At 40.4% G+C, this 16344-nt stretch overlaps 1 protein-coding gene and 1 long non-coding RNA gene across 2 annotated transcripts; one reads left to right on the forward strand and one right to left on the reverse strand.

Annotated features, from left to right (window-relative positions):
* Positions 1 to 351: 351 nt before the first annotated feature.
* Positions 352 to 3474, forward strand: LOC110194240 (polyunsaturated fatty acid lipoxygenase ALOX12-like). The gene is made up of 3 exons (XM_078155605.1): positions 352 to 479; positions 1538 to 1681; positions 2000 to 3474. Exons 1-3 carry the CDS (start codon positions 378 to 380, stop codon positions 2336 to 2338), a joined length of 585 nt encoding a protein of 194 aa, XP_078011731.1. The 5' UTR covers positions 352 to 377; the 3' UTR covers positions 2339 to 3474.
* A 1143-nt stretch (positions 3475 to 4617) lies between these two features.
* Positions 4618 to 9486, reverse strand: LOC110194263 (uncharacterized). Its single transcript, XR_002320674.2, has 3 exons — positions 9269 to 9486; positions 6791 to 6912; positions 4618 to 5965 (listed from the first exon to the last, which is right to left on the reverse strand). It is a non-coding gene; the product is annotated as an uncharacterized LOC110194263 (long non-coding RNA).
* Positions 9487 to 16344: the final 6858 nt, after the last annotated feature.

Consider the following 16344-nt stretch of genomic DNA (forward strand, 5'->3'; position numbering starts at 1 on the left):
CTGGGGCAGCAAGAGTGCCCTGGCCAGTCAGTAACAGCCCCATAACCTTTCAATCCAGCCCCATCTTCTCCAACGACTCATCCATGACATTCTGTGTCCTCCCCCCCATATCAATAATACCCAACTTCCCCTGAATACTCTATCACTGCAGTCTTTCCACTGACCATCTTATCCAGAAATGGCCCTAAAGGTGACTCACTTTAGGCCTCTTTCCTGAGGGTGTCCTGGACATGTGAGGGTGGGGGGTTCAATGCTTGGACCCTGAGGAGAGTCTGAGCATAGAGGCCCCTTGCGGTGCTATGATCTCTGCCTTCTGCTCCCAGAGAGGTTACACTAGTCCTGGAAGGAGGATGATTTTTTTGGCTACCAGTTCCTCAATGGACCCCATACTGCTGAGAAGGTCCACCTCACTCCCCACTCAACTGGTGATCCTCCCAGAACTAGAGGGTCTTCAGGCCCAGCTGGAAAGAAAGCTCCAGGTGGCCCTCTCCTCTTGCTCTCCTCTCTTCTCCAATCCTTGACAATATGGAAAATTAAAGAGGCTCCCAGGGATCAAGTTATATTATTTTCTATATACACTTGCTCAAGGTTTAGGGAAAGGAATAGGGTAAAATTACATAAGGATAACTTGATTTGAAGAATGGAGGAACCCTAACTAGATCCTGGAAAAACATTGATCAATGAAGACAGTGGAAGGGAGTGTTGACAAGAACAGTCAACAATAGTAATTCAACTCCCATCCTTCCTGCAGAAACTAATTTGGGGGGAACCTTGTGGATCCGTAAAACACAAAGAAGATGGGCATAAAACCAAAATGAGCCTATTCTTCTTCTGGCAAATGTGGAGCATGATAAGGTAAACAGGACAGAAAAAGAGAAAATAAATGGAGACAGGGGCAGATTAACCAAGAGATGCAGACTCTCCATACGGATCTTAGTACGGGATCACTGTAACAAAGGGAAAGAGAGAGAGAAGAGAGTCAAGAAAGGAAATGATTTAAGGAGTTTCCTAGAGGATCTGGGAAGGGAGGGTTTGGGAGTTTGGAAGGGTTGAAAGCCTGAGAGGAGGGAAAAGAAATCTGGAGGAAGAAGTGAGAAAAGAAGGGAAATGGTAGAAGGTTCCTTAGGGGAGGGACGGATAGAGGCTAAATAGTTTGAGAATTTAGATTGGGTATGGGAGATTATTAGAAAGTGGGTCATGACCATCCAAACAAAGAGGCCTTATATCTGTTCCAATATAATGTAAATGGAAAAGGCTCTGGAGTCCGAAGACTTGGTTTCTAACCCCTGCTTTGCTTTAGTAGCTGTGTGACTCTGGACAAGTCATTTTACTTCTCTGGGCCTCAGTTTCCTCCTCTGTAAAATGAGGGGCTGAACTAGATGACCTTCCAGGTTTCATATTCTGAGGGTCTGGGTCTAATTAAGAATCTGGACTTCTCTTTCAGTCCTTTATGCGGGTCCTTTGACTGTCCCTGGTATTAGAACTGTTGTTCCACATTCAGCTTTGAACCTTGACCTCAGACTAATATATCCTCCAGGAAGGTTGCCTGTTTGAAGCTGACTTTTCCCTGCTGGATGGAATCCAGGCCAATGTGATCCAGGGAGAGAGGCAACATCTGGCTGCTCCCCTGGTCATGTTAAAGATGGAGCCTGATGGGAAGCTGCTACCGATGGCCATCCAGGTGAGGGAACCCAGGCATCCTTCTCCCCAGCTCCCTTATTCATCCTTCCTCCACCCCACTGCCTCCCCACCAACCCATTTCCTGGGACAAAGACCTCTGACTCTCTGCTCTGCCTCACCAGCCCTTCTTCCTTTCAAAGACCCAGGGATCTAATGCCCTACCCATGTAGTTCCATACAAAGAGCAGTGACTAGAACAGAGGCCCTGGGTTCCCATTTACTACCTGGCTGATGTTGCTCCAGTCATTTAGCCTTCCCTGGGCCTCTGAGGTCCCTTCCAGTTCTGGGTCTATGATTGTACTGATTCTTTCATCCTCCAGCTCCAGCCTCCCTGCTCTGGCTCTCCAGACCCACCACTCTTCCTGCCCTCAGATCCCTCCCTCACTTGGCTCCTGGCCAAGGCCTGGGTCAGAAATTCTGACTTCCAGCTTCATGAGCTGCAAGCACATCTGCTGAAGACCCATTTGGTGGCTGAGGTGTTTGCTGTAGCCACCATGAGATGCCTCCCAGGGATGCACCCCATCTTCAAGGTACTCACCTTACCCTATAGCTACCCTTCACATCCCACCCCTGTGAACCTAGGGGAAGGTTCTAAGGTTTCCAGAAGCCAACTCAAATTAGAGATGAATATTAAGTTCGGGTTTCTTTTCTTTTATTAATTCAATTTTTTTCAGTTCCAAATTCTCTCTCCTCCACCCATAGAGAAGAACAATAAAACCAATTATAAATAAAAAATTATAAATAAAAAAGTATAATCATGCAAAACAACTTTCTGCATTAGCCATGTTCCAAAAATTTTTTTAAGTGAAAAAAGAGAAGAAAATTTGCCTCAATCTGTACTCTGAATCCCTGATTCCATTATTTCTCTATCTGGAGGTATTTCTCTATTACTCTGAGTCTGTGGGAACTGAGGTTGGTAATTATGTTGATAAGTGCTTCAGAATTGATTGTAACATTTCTGTTACTGTCTAAATTGTTCTCCAGATCCTACTCATTTCTCTTTGAATCACTTCATGTATCTTCCCAGGTTTTTCCAAAACCTTTGTGATTTCTTATAGTATAATAGTATTCTATCAAATTCATAGTCCATATCTTGTTCAGGCATTCCCCCATTCATGGGCACTCAGTTTCCAATTCTTTGTCATCACAAAAAAAGATGATATTTCCTCTTTAGGCATAGACCTACTAGATGTATTACTAGGTCAAAAGGTATGTACAGTTTAATCGCATTTGGGTACAGTTCTGAATTGCTTCCCGGAACAGATGGAATAGTTCATATCATCACCCAGAATGCATTAGTGTATCTATTTTCACAGTCCTCTTCAGCATTTGTCATTTTCCTTTTTGATAATCTTAACCAATCTGATGGGGGTGAGGTAGTTGTTTCAGAGCTGTTTTAATCAGCATTTCTTTAATCATTAGTGATTTGGAGCATCTTTTTTATGTGGCTATTGATAAGCTTCAATTTCTTCCTCTGAAAACTGCTTCTTCATATCTTTTGACCATTTATCAACTGGGGAATGGTTTTTGTAAATTTGACTCAGAAATGAGATGTTTACCAGAGAAACTTACTACAAAGACCTCTCCCCTGTAATTTTTTGTTTTCCTTCTAATTTTAGCTATATTGGTTTTGTTTGTACAAAAAATTTTTAAATTTTATGTAATCAAAAGCACATATTACCTCCTGTGATCCACTCTTTCTTGTCTGTTCACAAACTCTTTGTAAACTTTTTTCAATTTTACACTTAAATACAAAATAAGAAAAGAAAAAAAAATTACCATGTACACAGCAGACCATAAGAGGATTCACTGTAAAACAATAAATTGCCATTTCAAGAAAACCTATGTAATAAATACTATACATTGTTTTCAAAGCTGCCCAGCTTTTCTTTGCTTCCTTATTGGTTTTCTTTTGTTCTCTGCTGTGCACTTTTTTATTTTTTCCCCCTCTCCCCACCTTAAAGAAGGCTACAATTAAGGACGGATATATGGATATCTATAAATAGACATATATACACATATACACTCATATGTGAGGCCATACTATGCTCATTTCCTCCTATCATCTGTTTCTCTGATGGTGGATAGCATCTTCCTGTGTATGTCCAAGTCATTCCATGTTTTTCTAAATTAACCAGTTCACATTTCCTGCACCACAGCACTATTCCTTTCTGGATTCAAACAGCAAATTCCTTCATAGGATCTTTGAGGTTAATTTGGGTATTTATAATAGTCAGAATGATTTGACTTGGTTATTCAAAGTTGTTCTCAAAAAGATACTATTGTTACTACATTCAATGTTATCTTAGTTCTGCTCATTTCACTTTTCATTATTTTGTGAAAGTCTCTCCAATGAGGCATCTCAACCTATGTTGCTCAGGGAACAAAATAACCACAATGCTGGCACATAGGGCCACAAATGAGTACTATTTTTCATATCATCAAGAAAGATGGCATGAGAAATCATAATCATCTTCTCTGGTTCAAAAGGTTAAGGTAGGGGCAGTTAGGTGGCACAGTGGATAGAACACTGGCCCTGGAGTCAGGAGGACCTCAGTTCAAATATGAACTCAGACACTTACTAACTAACTGTGTGACCCTGGGCAAGCCACTTAACCCCACCTTGCCCCCCCCCCAAAAAAAAACAAAAGGTTAAAGTAACTTTCCAAACAGCCATTCAGGTATCTATCACCTATGAATATGCCTAAACTTTTTTTTATCTACCATCATGCTGTTTCCATCATCATTCTGTATCACACTATGGGTAACTAGCTCTACAAAGTCACAACATATATGTGTGTATATGTATATGTGTGTGTGTGGATGTATACATATACACACACATACACACACATATATGTAATTGAAAGGATTATGGACTGCGCAGTACTTTCACTTTTAGGTTCGGATCTCAAGATCTAATGACACGTACTCAAGATAAACTTAACAATTATCACATTTATTTACAATGATTAATAACAATTACAAACCACACAAGCAATAAAGGTAAGAATAACATTCAATGCAATAAGTAATAATTAACATTAAGGAAAGGGGGAATAAGAAAAGAAAGGATACACACTCATTAACCAGGTGAGCTCAAATACCCATAGAACCCAGGAGACTGGAGATGGTCCAATAGGTCTAGTCAGGGAGGCAACGGGGAGCATCCTACCCCAGGACACAAAGGTAACTATGCACTCGATCCCGCCTCTGGCAGAGAGTCGGTATCCCAATCTCTGCATCAAAGTACTCCAAAATCTCCCTTTCAAATGACCCTTTTTATAATTACGTAAACCAGAGAAAAAACAACCTTAGCGTTTTGTTTTGTGTACGTCTCCTTGGTGAGCGCTCAGACCAGGGATACGCACACATGTGGACAAAGGTTGGAGCTCAATCAGAGCTCCAGCTACCTGTTTGTTGTGTAAGTTTCCAAGGAGTGATCAGGTCCCTGGACAGATACACATCGTTCATCAAGAAAAATGTTCCTTGAGATAAGTATTGTTTTCCCAGGTAACATAATCTGTTAGGTGTTTAATGTTCTGTTTCCATGGTACCCCCAGCCATGCATGCTAACTTCAATTTACATTCTTTATGTCAGGTCATGAGGCAGTTACACCAGGGGCTGGGGAGGATCTCTCCTCAGTTTCCTTTACAATATACACACACACATATATATATATATATATATATATATATGTATATATATAAAATGCCCTTCATCTTGTTCCAAATTTGTCTTTCAAGCTTCATGGGGGTACCCTGTAATTCTGCTACAGCTTGATTGACACACTTTAGTTAGATCTTGTCTTTATCTTTCCAGAATTAAGTAACAATTTGATTTTAATATTACTTTAAAAATTTGCAGAACAGTTTATGTACTTTTAAAATGTGATCCTTGCAACTCTGAGATAAATAAATATACATTTTATTGTCCTTATTTTACACATGTTATAGAACCGTCTTAGAAGCTAAGTAACTTATTTGCAGTCAGATACCTAATGAGAATCAGAGGCAGGTTCTGAATCTAGGACTCTGAAATCCAAGTACAACTTGCTTCTCCCAATGAACCATCCTCACTCTCCAGTGAACAACTATAAACTTTTAGTCTGCTTACTTTAACCCAACCCAATAATTTTCATATTTGTATAAAACTTTAAGACTTATACAGAGTTTTCTTTTTTTCTTTTTTAATTTTTAAATTTTTTTTACAGTGTTTTCTTCAAAACAACTTTGTGAGATGGTATAAACATTATCTTCACTGACAGATGAGGAAAGTGAAGTTCCTAAAAGTAAAGCAAATAACTCAAAGTCACAAAGTAAGGGGTATGAGTTAGGAATGTAACTTTGATGACCTGTCCAGGCATCTTCCCACCATAGCTACATTTGGCTTTCCCTGTACCATGTCCAAATCTGTCCTACTTTCCCATAAGTTCATGAGCCTGAATTGAATACAGAATTCCAGCTGTAAGCACATGATGCTGTTGTAGGACAGAAAGCACAGGGGAAATGGAAAGATTATTTAATTTAGAGAACTAGGTTCAAATCTCGTTCTCAGACACCATCTATGTTACAGTGGACAAATTACACCTTTTCTGGGCCCAAGTTTCCTAGCTCTGGTAAAAGAAGGTGTTTGAATATAATAGTGTTTCAGCTTTAAATAAACTATATGACATTCTCTAATTGATTTTAACTGCTTTCCTGATGATGCCTAGCCACTCACTTGGGCCACAGAAGCACACTGACTCCAAGGGCTTGGCATTTAACTTTGAGAAATGGTCGGAAGATGCTATTCCTAGTGCATAATTAATTCAAACAAGAGGGAAAAAGAGCTTTTCCTCTGATGTCTCAGTTCTTGGCTCTTCCTACATACATCCTTCTCTTGAAATGTCAAAAGACCCTCTTGGGAGAAATCAAAACATATGCTATTACCCTCATCAAACAACTAGGCCTATACCACATCACACCCAAAGCCAATGGTGGAAATGGCCATCACCATCTCGCCCTCCTCCAGAGTCAGGTAAGACCCTTCCCCAAGTCCCCCATTTAAGGGATGAAGTTCATCCCTTAAGGTATACGCAGACCACTTTCTTCCCAAACAAAGTACTTACATCCAGGTCACATGACTCATATCTTGGTCAGTCAGGTGAATCCCCAAGGTGTTCTCATTTCACCCTCAGGTGGATCCCCTTCTTGGGAAGAGGAGGGAGGGATCTGTAATTTCCCTCAAAACCTGGAAAACAGGACTTTGTGGGAGCTGAAAGTGCTATGAATGTGGTCCTTGCCTCCCTTCCATTACAGTATGATCTTTCTCCTTGCCATCTCCTTCTTTGGGAATGGTTGATCCCCAGAGTTCCCTCCTCTAATCCAATGCCTCCCCCTAACCCTGATGCTTTTAGCCTACTCCTCCCTACCTTGGTGTCCACCCCTCCCCACACTGCAAGGGGGCACAGGCCCACAGACTAATAACTTTCACCGTAACAAAAAGAAACGTAATATGCAAGATCACAATCGCCTTTTGTGGCTCAAAATGTTAGAGTAGCTCTCCAACTAGCCTTTAAAGGTCCACAATCCATGAATATAACTAAATTTCTTTTGAAGCTGTACCATCATCATTCTGTACCACCAGTAAGGGTAAAACGTTTTATGCCCTTCTTTTCGTTGCAAATTTGCTCCTTCCAAGCTTTATGAGGGTGCCCTGCAGTTCTGGTATAATTTTCCAGAATCCTTCCAGAATGAATATTATCTTGTGATCCTCACAACCCTTAGATAAATAAATGTTATTATTATCCCTATTTTACACATGAGTCATCAGAGGCTAAGTGTCTTATCCTATATCACCACTCAGCTAGTATAAGAGGTGAGACTTGGGTTCCAAATCAACCTTGCTTTTTCCACTGCCTCATGCAGAAACTCCAATGACAAACACTAAACCTGTTAGTCTGCTCACAACCCAATCCTTTAATAACCTATAATGCTTTAAGGCTAATAAGGTGTTTGGTTTTTTTTCTTAACAACCTTGTATGGTAAGAAGTATAAATATATTATCATCATTGACAGATGAGGAAACTGAGACTTAAAAAGGTGAATCAAATTACCCAAAATCACACAGTAAAGGATCAATGGAACCAGGTCTACTGATTACCTGTCCAGCCCTCTTTCCACTATAGCTACATTTGGCTTTCTCTATACCAGCTTCAAGTATGTTCTACTACATAGGTCCATGAGTTGGAACTGAATCCAGGTGTGGGTATATGATGTTTTTTGTTTGTTTGTTTTGTACAAAGGAAAGTCTAGGGTAGTGGAAAGGACATTCAAATTAGAGACCTGGGTTCTAATTCTGACTCTGACATCAACTGTTACAATGGACAAACCACAATCTCTCTGGGCTTAAATTTCCTTTATGGCAAACTAAAGGTGCTGGAACGATCCAGGGGAGGTGGTAGAAGTCTCCGGTGCAATTGGGGACCGTTCAATAAAAACAAAGGGACAGTGCAAGCGTAAGGAAAGAAGAGAAGATAATATTTTGAAAAACCATTTGTACATGTTTTATCTGTTGTGTAAAAGAGTTAAAGTCATAGTGATTACATTATTTTCCAAATAAACACACAAAATGCAAGTTATAACTGATCAGTGGTCAAGTCCAACCACAGGTCTTAATAAGCAAGTGTTGGCAGGTCAGCTGTAGTGCATTGTTAGAAAGTACAGCAAGCATCTGAAGGAGTATGAGCATGTAATGACTTGTTTACAATACAATACTATATGGTTACATGATGTGATATTGCATCATCAAAATTTCAATGCAGGAAAAAAGACACAAATTTACAATAAATTATTAAATTTAAGATGTGTCATTTTAAAAAATATATATTTTTTGAGATGATGCAAATTTAAAAAAATTAAAGTGTTAAAGAAAGTAGATTTTTTAAGGGGAGAGCTGAGGTTTTTTTAGGCTAAATAAATTTGGGAAACTCATACTTTAAAATTTAAAGCATGGCTTTCTCTCTTTGGTTTCAATTGCTTTGCTGATGACTCCTTGCTTCTTGCTTGGGTCGCAGAAGCACTCTGGGGGCTTGAAGCTTAAATTTGAGAAACGGTCTGAAGATGCTCTTCCTAGCTCCTAACAGTTAATGAAAAAGAAGGAACAAAGGATCTTTTCCTCTGGAAGTCTCAGTCCTGGTTCCCTTTACACCTCCCTCCTCCCGCTTCCCCTGAAATTTCAGAAGGCCCACTTGGCATACCTGGAAACATATATGCTATCATCTCCATCGGACAACCGGTCTTACATCCCCTCCCATCTCAAGCCAAAGGTGGAAAAGGGTCTCATCCCCCTCCCCACCTAAGATGCACTGCCAGACCACGTCCCAGTCCATGACGGTCCGGCAGGCCCTTCTCCCGCATTCCCCCAATTAAGGGATGAGGGAAACTAGGTCGACATCCAAAAAAGGCGCCTCGAACTGGGAATCCAGAGATCCTCTCGGTTGGCTAGACTCGAAAGGCTGGCAGGCTCACCTTTGGGGGTCACATGACTCTGAAGACGTTCAGTCACGTGAAGACCCCCCCTTATTTCGTCCTCCCGTGGACCGTACCTTATTCGTGGGGAGAAAGAGGAGAGATTTGCCCCCAGACCCTGTGGGAGCTGGAAGTCCTGCGAACGTCGTCCTCGGCATCCCTTCATTTCCACGTTTCTCCCTGCCATTCCCTTCTAGGGGAACGGCCGGTCTCCGGTGCTCTAAGCCCGTCCCCTCCCAGCTGGAGGGCAGTTCCTTCCACACCTGAAGCCCAGAAGCATCAGCTCCTCTTGAGCGTCGCGGCCGCCCCTCCCCACCCTGCCCCCTGGTCCGCTCCCCCGCCCCTCTCGGCTGGCGCTCCGCCTCCCTACCCGCCATTCCCCCTTAACTCCGCCCCAAGACCCGCCCCCGCTCCGCCCTCGTGCTGGTCCCGCCCCTCCTGGCTCGAGCCCCGCCCTCACTCACGCCCCTCACGTATTCGGGTCTGAGAGTCGCACTCCAACACCACTAGCTCTGCCTCTCCTCTGTTGTGGGCCCGGCCTGGAGAGGGAGGAGGCCAGTGGGGGCTTGGAGGGAATGAATGATTGAAACTCTTTTGGAGTGGGACCAGCGTTTGCTAGGAATCTGGGCAGCCGGTTAGGGGGGTCAGAAGAAAGGAATGGTGGAGGGGGCTGAGAATTTGGGGAACTAGGAGACGTAGTGGGGTTAGGCAGCAAGCATTTATTAGGCGCCTACTTTGTGCCTGACACTAATAAGAGCTGGGAATACAAAGAAAAGCAAAAGACAGAGCCTACTTTCAAGGAGCTCAGTCTAATGGGGTGAAGTCGAGATTAGGACGAAGGGAAGGTCTGGGGAGCTTGAGTTTATAAAGCAGTTCTTTGAGCTGTGACCTGCGAGCTACAATGGCGAAGGGTCTACACAAAGATTTAAAATATTGCAGTATGCATTCACTAGTACCTAATGCATTAAATGCACAGCGCAGAAGAAGAGCTCAATTAATGTTTGTCGAACGAACTTCAAACTGCTTACCTTCTCCATGAGGAACGGGAGGCTGGAGAACATTTGGAACTCAACATTTTTTAAAAATGAACGTTAAAGTTGGGGCAGCTAGGTGGCACAGTGGATAAAGCACCGGCCCTGAAGTCAGGAGAACCTGAGTTCAAATTTGACCTCAAGACACTTGACACTTACTAGCTGTGTGACCCTAGGCAAGTCACTTAACCCCAATTGTCTAAAAAAAAAAAATGAATGTTAAAAATGCTTTTATATCTAATTGGAAAAAATAAAATATTAAAGTTTCCCAAAAAATGAACCTTGGATAATAACAAAAAAAAATGGATCTATACCCTTTCTCTTCTCCCTGATTAAAGAAGAACCCTACATAAAATAAAGTTAACTAATTGGAAAAAGATAAAAAAATCTTAAGGAAGAGAGTAACTCCTTGAAAACTAGAATTGGGCAAGGGGAAGCAAATGACCTTATAAAATACCAAGAAATAGTAAAACTAGAAAAAACAGAAGAGAATCTGAAACATCTCATTAGAAAAACAACCGATCTGGAGAACTGATCGAGGAGAGAAAATATAAAAATTGTCCCGACGTAGATGCAAACAGTGCCCTAAAAGCTAAAAAATAAAATAAAATAAAATAAGAAGTAAAAAATTAAGGGTTGTTTTTCCAGTACCTGGTGAGGCCCCTCCTTAGCTTGAGTACCTCCTTGAGTCTCTTCCCTTTATCATGAGATATCCCCCACCTCATCTTGGACCATAAAACTTCCTCATCTCCCTCATCCTGAATCATAAAGGTTCCCCTGTCTTCCTTATCCTGGGTCCCCTAATCTGTCATCCATCTTCCTCATCCTGTGTCATGACAATTCCCTCTTATCTTGTAAAATAAAGCAGGCCCCATCCCTCTGTAAGTTGCTAGTCCTCTTTCCAGGGCTAGCCTGCTGCTTTTTCATCAGTAAAGCTCCCAATGGTTACAGAGAAGGTCTAAGTGAATTCTTTCACACTTGAACCAGCTTTCCCAACTCTAAACCTCAACATAAAATGGTGCTGAAACCCGGGAGTCCAAATATTAATTGGACTCTGCTGATCTTCTCCTAGCCACTGGGATAACAGGTAAGCATTTTTTTTTTTTTGGTTCTCCTCCCCAGACCTTTCTGCTCCTAATCTCCCTGGCTGAGAGACCCCTGGAGTGCCCAGACACTGCCAGCAGCATCTGAAGCTCCACCTACAGGGCTGTTGACCCTCATATAAGGAAGGGTCAACTGTTGCGCTGGGTCAGTCACATTTTTTTTCCTCTCATGTGTCTGGGGACACTAAGACAAGCAAGAGGCTGCTAGGAGACTGTTAGGATGGGAAATTCAGGGAAGAAGATCTTAAGAAAAGTGCCTAGTGCTCCACTGTAACACAGCCTGACCTCAACGTAATCTAGAAAAGCAATTTGTGAAGATTTCCAAACAAGACAAGCTTGGTAAGAAATTTGGTTTCTAAAACTTAAAGAGCAGACTTTTCCCCCCTGCACCCTGGTTTACCCTGTGTTGTTCCTTCCTGGGACACTGGGGAGGTGGGCCTTTTCAACTGGTTTTCTTTGGGGTTCCCTGCACCCCAGTTTCAAGGTCTTATTTTCTAGTACATGCAGCTCAAAATTCCCAGGAGGATGTGAATGCAGAGCTAGAATGCTTAGGGATCTGCTAAGTCTCAAATATAAAAGGGACTGGGAACTCCAGCTCAAGAAGCTAAGAATTGTTACCATGTGTCTTACGGATAATACTCTTTTCCTTTAAAGTGCTAAGAGTATTGGGCCTTAGAAATTAAAATGTCACCACTAGTGATTATGCATCCAGATCTGATTTGCTCATCCAACTAAATTAAGGTCACCTGATGGGTAATTAATTGGTTCTGTTTCAAGTTTTAAATACATGATAATTGCTTGTGGTATGTTTATATTTCTAAATTTTCTTATATTGTGTAATTTGGTTAACAATTGCATCACCTGTGTTGTTAGAAAAGAAATTTCTCTTATAATCTAGATGTCATTAGATCAAGAATTGTACTGTCAGATTATGAGGTTGTTAACTAAGACAAGGATTTTTGGACCTACCTAATCATAAATTCTTATTAACCCTGTGCAAAATCTTCTATAGTGGAATTCCTACTGAGTAAATTTTTAAAGGCCTGGTAAACTTTGTTATTGTAATAAGGCGAATTTAATTGGCTATATTCTCATAGAACTTACCTTAGAACTTAGCCTTAGGAAAAAACTGAACTTCCCAAGGTAAACACCTTTTAGTACTTAGTAACTTGTGATTACTGAGAATTCTGGTTTTATGGCACTTTGAGGATTTGTGATACTTAAAAGAAATTTTATACCAACTTGGTTTTGATAAATTCCAATCTTTAAGGTTCCCAGCTAATTTATTTCATGAAAGTTTAGTTATCCTTTTAACATTAAGATAAATTGTAAGCTTTTTTTAAAGAAAGGGAAATGCTTCTTAACAAAAAAATGTTTTGCAAAATCTTTTTGTGTGATTTTTAGATGGCCTACTAAATTTCCATTTGCAAGCTAATTTGTTGCAATAATTTGATACTGATAACAATTATGTCCAAATCTACCATGAATTTTCCAAGTTTCATTCCTAGGTTTGTTGTGTCCTTGCATTGGCCTTAAATGGGTGCTTTCAGAGAAACAGAGTCAATGGTTCATGCTTCATGTACCATAAGAAAGGGCACTGGTCTAGTGAAAGTAGGTCTGAAAGGTTCAATGCCCCACTCTTGTGTTTTGGTTTTTTTCTGGATAAAGCTCTTCTCTTTTTTAAAAAAATTTTATTAATTTATTGTGATTTATCAAAAATCACTTCCATATGCTTTTGAGTTTAAAATTTTTCTCCGCCTTCCTCCCCACCCCTTTCCCCAAGATGGTGCACAATCTGATATAGGCTATACATTTATATTCCTATTAAACATCTTTTCACATTAGTGAAGTTGCAAGTAAAAAGCAAAACCAATAGGAGGAACCATGAGGAAGAGGAAACAAAACTCAACAGAAGAGAAAAATAAAATGATAGCGATTCAAACTTCCATAGATCTTTCTTTGGATGTGGATAGCATTTTCCATCCGAGGCCTCTGGAGATGTCTTAGATCCTTGTATTGCTGGAAGGGTTAAGTTTATCAATATTAGTCATCGCACAATGGCTGTTATTGTGTACAATTCTCTTGGTTCTGCTCACTTCACTCAGCATCAGACCATACAAGTCTTTCCAGGTTTTTCTGAAGTCAGCCTGTTCATCATTTCTTATAGCACAATAGTATTCCATTACATTCATATACCACAACTTGCTCAGCCATTCCCCAATTGATGGGCATCCTCTCAATTTCCAATTCTTTGCCACCACAAAAAGAGCTGCTATGAATATTTTTGTACATGTGGGTCCTTTTCCCATTTGTATGATCTCTTTTGGATATAGCCCTAGAAGTGCTATTGCTGGTCAAAGGGTATGCACATTTTTAGCCCTTTGGGCATAGTTCCAAATCGTTTTCCAAAATGGCTGGATCATTTCACAACTCCACCAACAATGCATTAGTGTTCCAATTTTCCCACATCTTCTCCAACATTTACCATTTTGTCATGTTGGCCAATCTGATAGGTGTGATGTGGTACCTCAGAGTTGTTTTGATTTGCATTTCTCTAATCAATAATGATTTAGAGCATTTTTTCATATGACTATAGATGGCTTTAATTTCTTCATCTGAGAACTGTCTGTTCATATCCTTTGACCATTTATCAATTGGGGAATGGCTTGTATTCTTATAAATTTGTCTAATTCTCTATATTTTAGAAATGAGGCCTTTATCAGAGAACTGGTTGTAAAAATTCTTTGCCAATTTCCTACCTTCCTTCTAATCTTAGTTGCATTGGCTTTGTGCAAAAACTTTTCAATTTAATGTAATCAAAATTATCCATTTTGCTTTTCATAATGTTCTCTATCTCCTGTTTGGTCATGAATTCTTCTGTTCTCCATAGATCTGATAGGTAAACTATTCCTTGTTCTCCCAGTTTACTTATAGTATCAGCCTTTATATCTAAGTCATGAACCCATTTTGACTTTATTTTGGTATATGGTGTGAGATTTGGGTCTATGCCTAGTTTCTGCCATACTCTTTTCCAGTTTTCCCAGCAGTTTTTTTCAAAGAGTGGGTTCTTATCCCAGAAGCTGGGGTATTTGGGTTTATCAAATAATAGATTACTATAGTCATTGACTACTGTGTCGCATATTTAACCTATTCCACTGATCCACCACTCTATTTCTTAGCCAGTACCAAGCAGTTTTGATGATTGCTGCTTTATAATACAATTTAAGATCTGGAATTGCTAGGCCACCTTCCCCTGCATTTCTTTTCATTAGTTCCTTTGATATTCTGGACCTTTTGTTCTTCCAAATAAATCTTATCATTTTTTCTAACTCTATAAAATAATTTTTTGGTAGTTTGGTATAGTACTGAATAAGTAAATTAGCTTAGGGTAGGATTGTCATTTTTATTATATTAGCTCAGCCTACCCATGAGCAACTGATGTTTTTCCAATTATTTTGATCTGATTTTATTTGTGTGAAAAGTGTTTTGTAATTGTGTTCATAGAGTTCCTGGGTTTGTTTTGGTAGGTAGACTCCTAAATATTTTATAATGTCTACGGTAAGTTTGAATGAAATTTCTCTTTCTATCTCTTGCTGTTGGGCTTTGTTGGTAATATATAGAAATGATGATGACTGGGGCAGCTAGGTGGCGCACCGGATAGAGCCCCAGCCCTGAAGTCAGGAGGACCTGGGACCTGAGTTCAAATTTGACCTCAGACCAAACACTTGACACATGCTAGCTGTGTGACCTTGGGCAAGTCACTTAACCTCGACTGCCTCACCAAAAAGCAAACAAAAACAAGAAATGCCGATGATTTATGTGGGTTTATTTTATAGCCTGCAACTTTGCTACAGGTGTTTATTATTTCAAGTAGTTTTTCCCTTGGATTCTCTAAGTATATTATCATGGCATCTGCAAAGAGTGATAGCTTTGTTTCTTCTTTGCCTATTCTAATACCTTCAATTTCTTTTTCTTCTCTTATTGCTAAAGCTAACTTTTCCAGTACAATATTGAATAACACCCATTCTAAGTTTTTAAGGGTGGACGCAGAAGTGAAGAAAAGGACAACTAAAACATCTAAGCAGATTCTGGAAGTTTTGAGATTAATCATTAAGGAGTTTTGAAACAACCTCTTTACGATCTTGTCACTCCCTTCCCCCACTCTCTCCCCCTGAGTCAAAAGGGTATCTCATCAAGGGGATTCCAAACAGCCCCAGGATTTTCTGTTAACCCCTCTTCTCCCAGATCAGATTAGGAAAAGAGTTTCACCCTTCATCCCCCACCTCCCCACCACCTGCAAATTCACCTTCCCCCACCTGGTGAAAGGAAGGAGGGAAGAAGCCTGGAAGTATCTTCCAGCACACACCTGGCCTGTGGGGAGAATGTGAAGTGGGATGGGTCAAGAAGCCTGCCAAGTCAGCGCCTACAGTTGGTAAGCCAGCCTATCTTTCTATCAATAATTTTCATGTGATCTGGAAATGCAATTGTCATTTGGTTTATTGTTTTGTGTTACAGTTAAAACAATTTGGTTATCACTTATGAGAATTGTATTGTTTTAATGCTAAAACCTAAAGCTGGTAATTGATTACTTAGCTCTAAGGAGCTTGTTTGGATTATGGAGTTCCTAAACCAGGAACTTGACTTGCTGAGAATTTGCAAGTATATAGAAATGATCTCTAGTGATTAGCTTTTGCACAAGGACAAGTTTAAATTTGAGATGAGAGTCCTGGTAAATTTTCGATTAGTGAAACTTGTCATCTGAGGTAAAAGCTCTTGGGACTATAACAAATTGTGTTTTGAGTTATCTGATGGATCATAAAAATCCATCCATAATCAGTAATCAATAATCTACCATCTAAGAAAAATGCCACAAGCTACTCAGAGACAATGTGGAGAGACAGGTGGAGGTTTGCATCTAGAAGAGCTGAGAGGACAGTTTAGCCTCAGCCCAGAAGGGGATCCTCCTAGCTCAGTTTCCCCTATTGTTTCTTTGTGTTCAGGTACCATAAGAAAGGGCAC

Source organism: Phascolarctos cinereus, unplaced genomic scaffold (assembly GCF_003287225.1).
Source record: "Phascolarctos cinereus isolate Bilbo 61053 unplaced genomic scaffold, phaCin_HiC Scaffold_5;HRSCAF=322, whole genome shotgun sequence".
In the NCBI taxonomy this organism is placed as follows: domain Eukaryota; kingdom Metazoa; phylum Chordata; class Mammalia; order Diprotodontia; family Phascolarctidae; genus Phascolarctos; species Phascolarctos cinereus.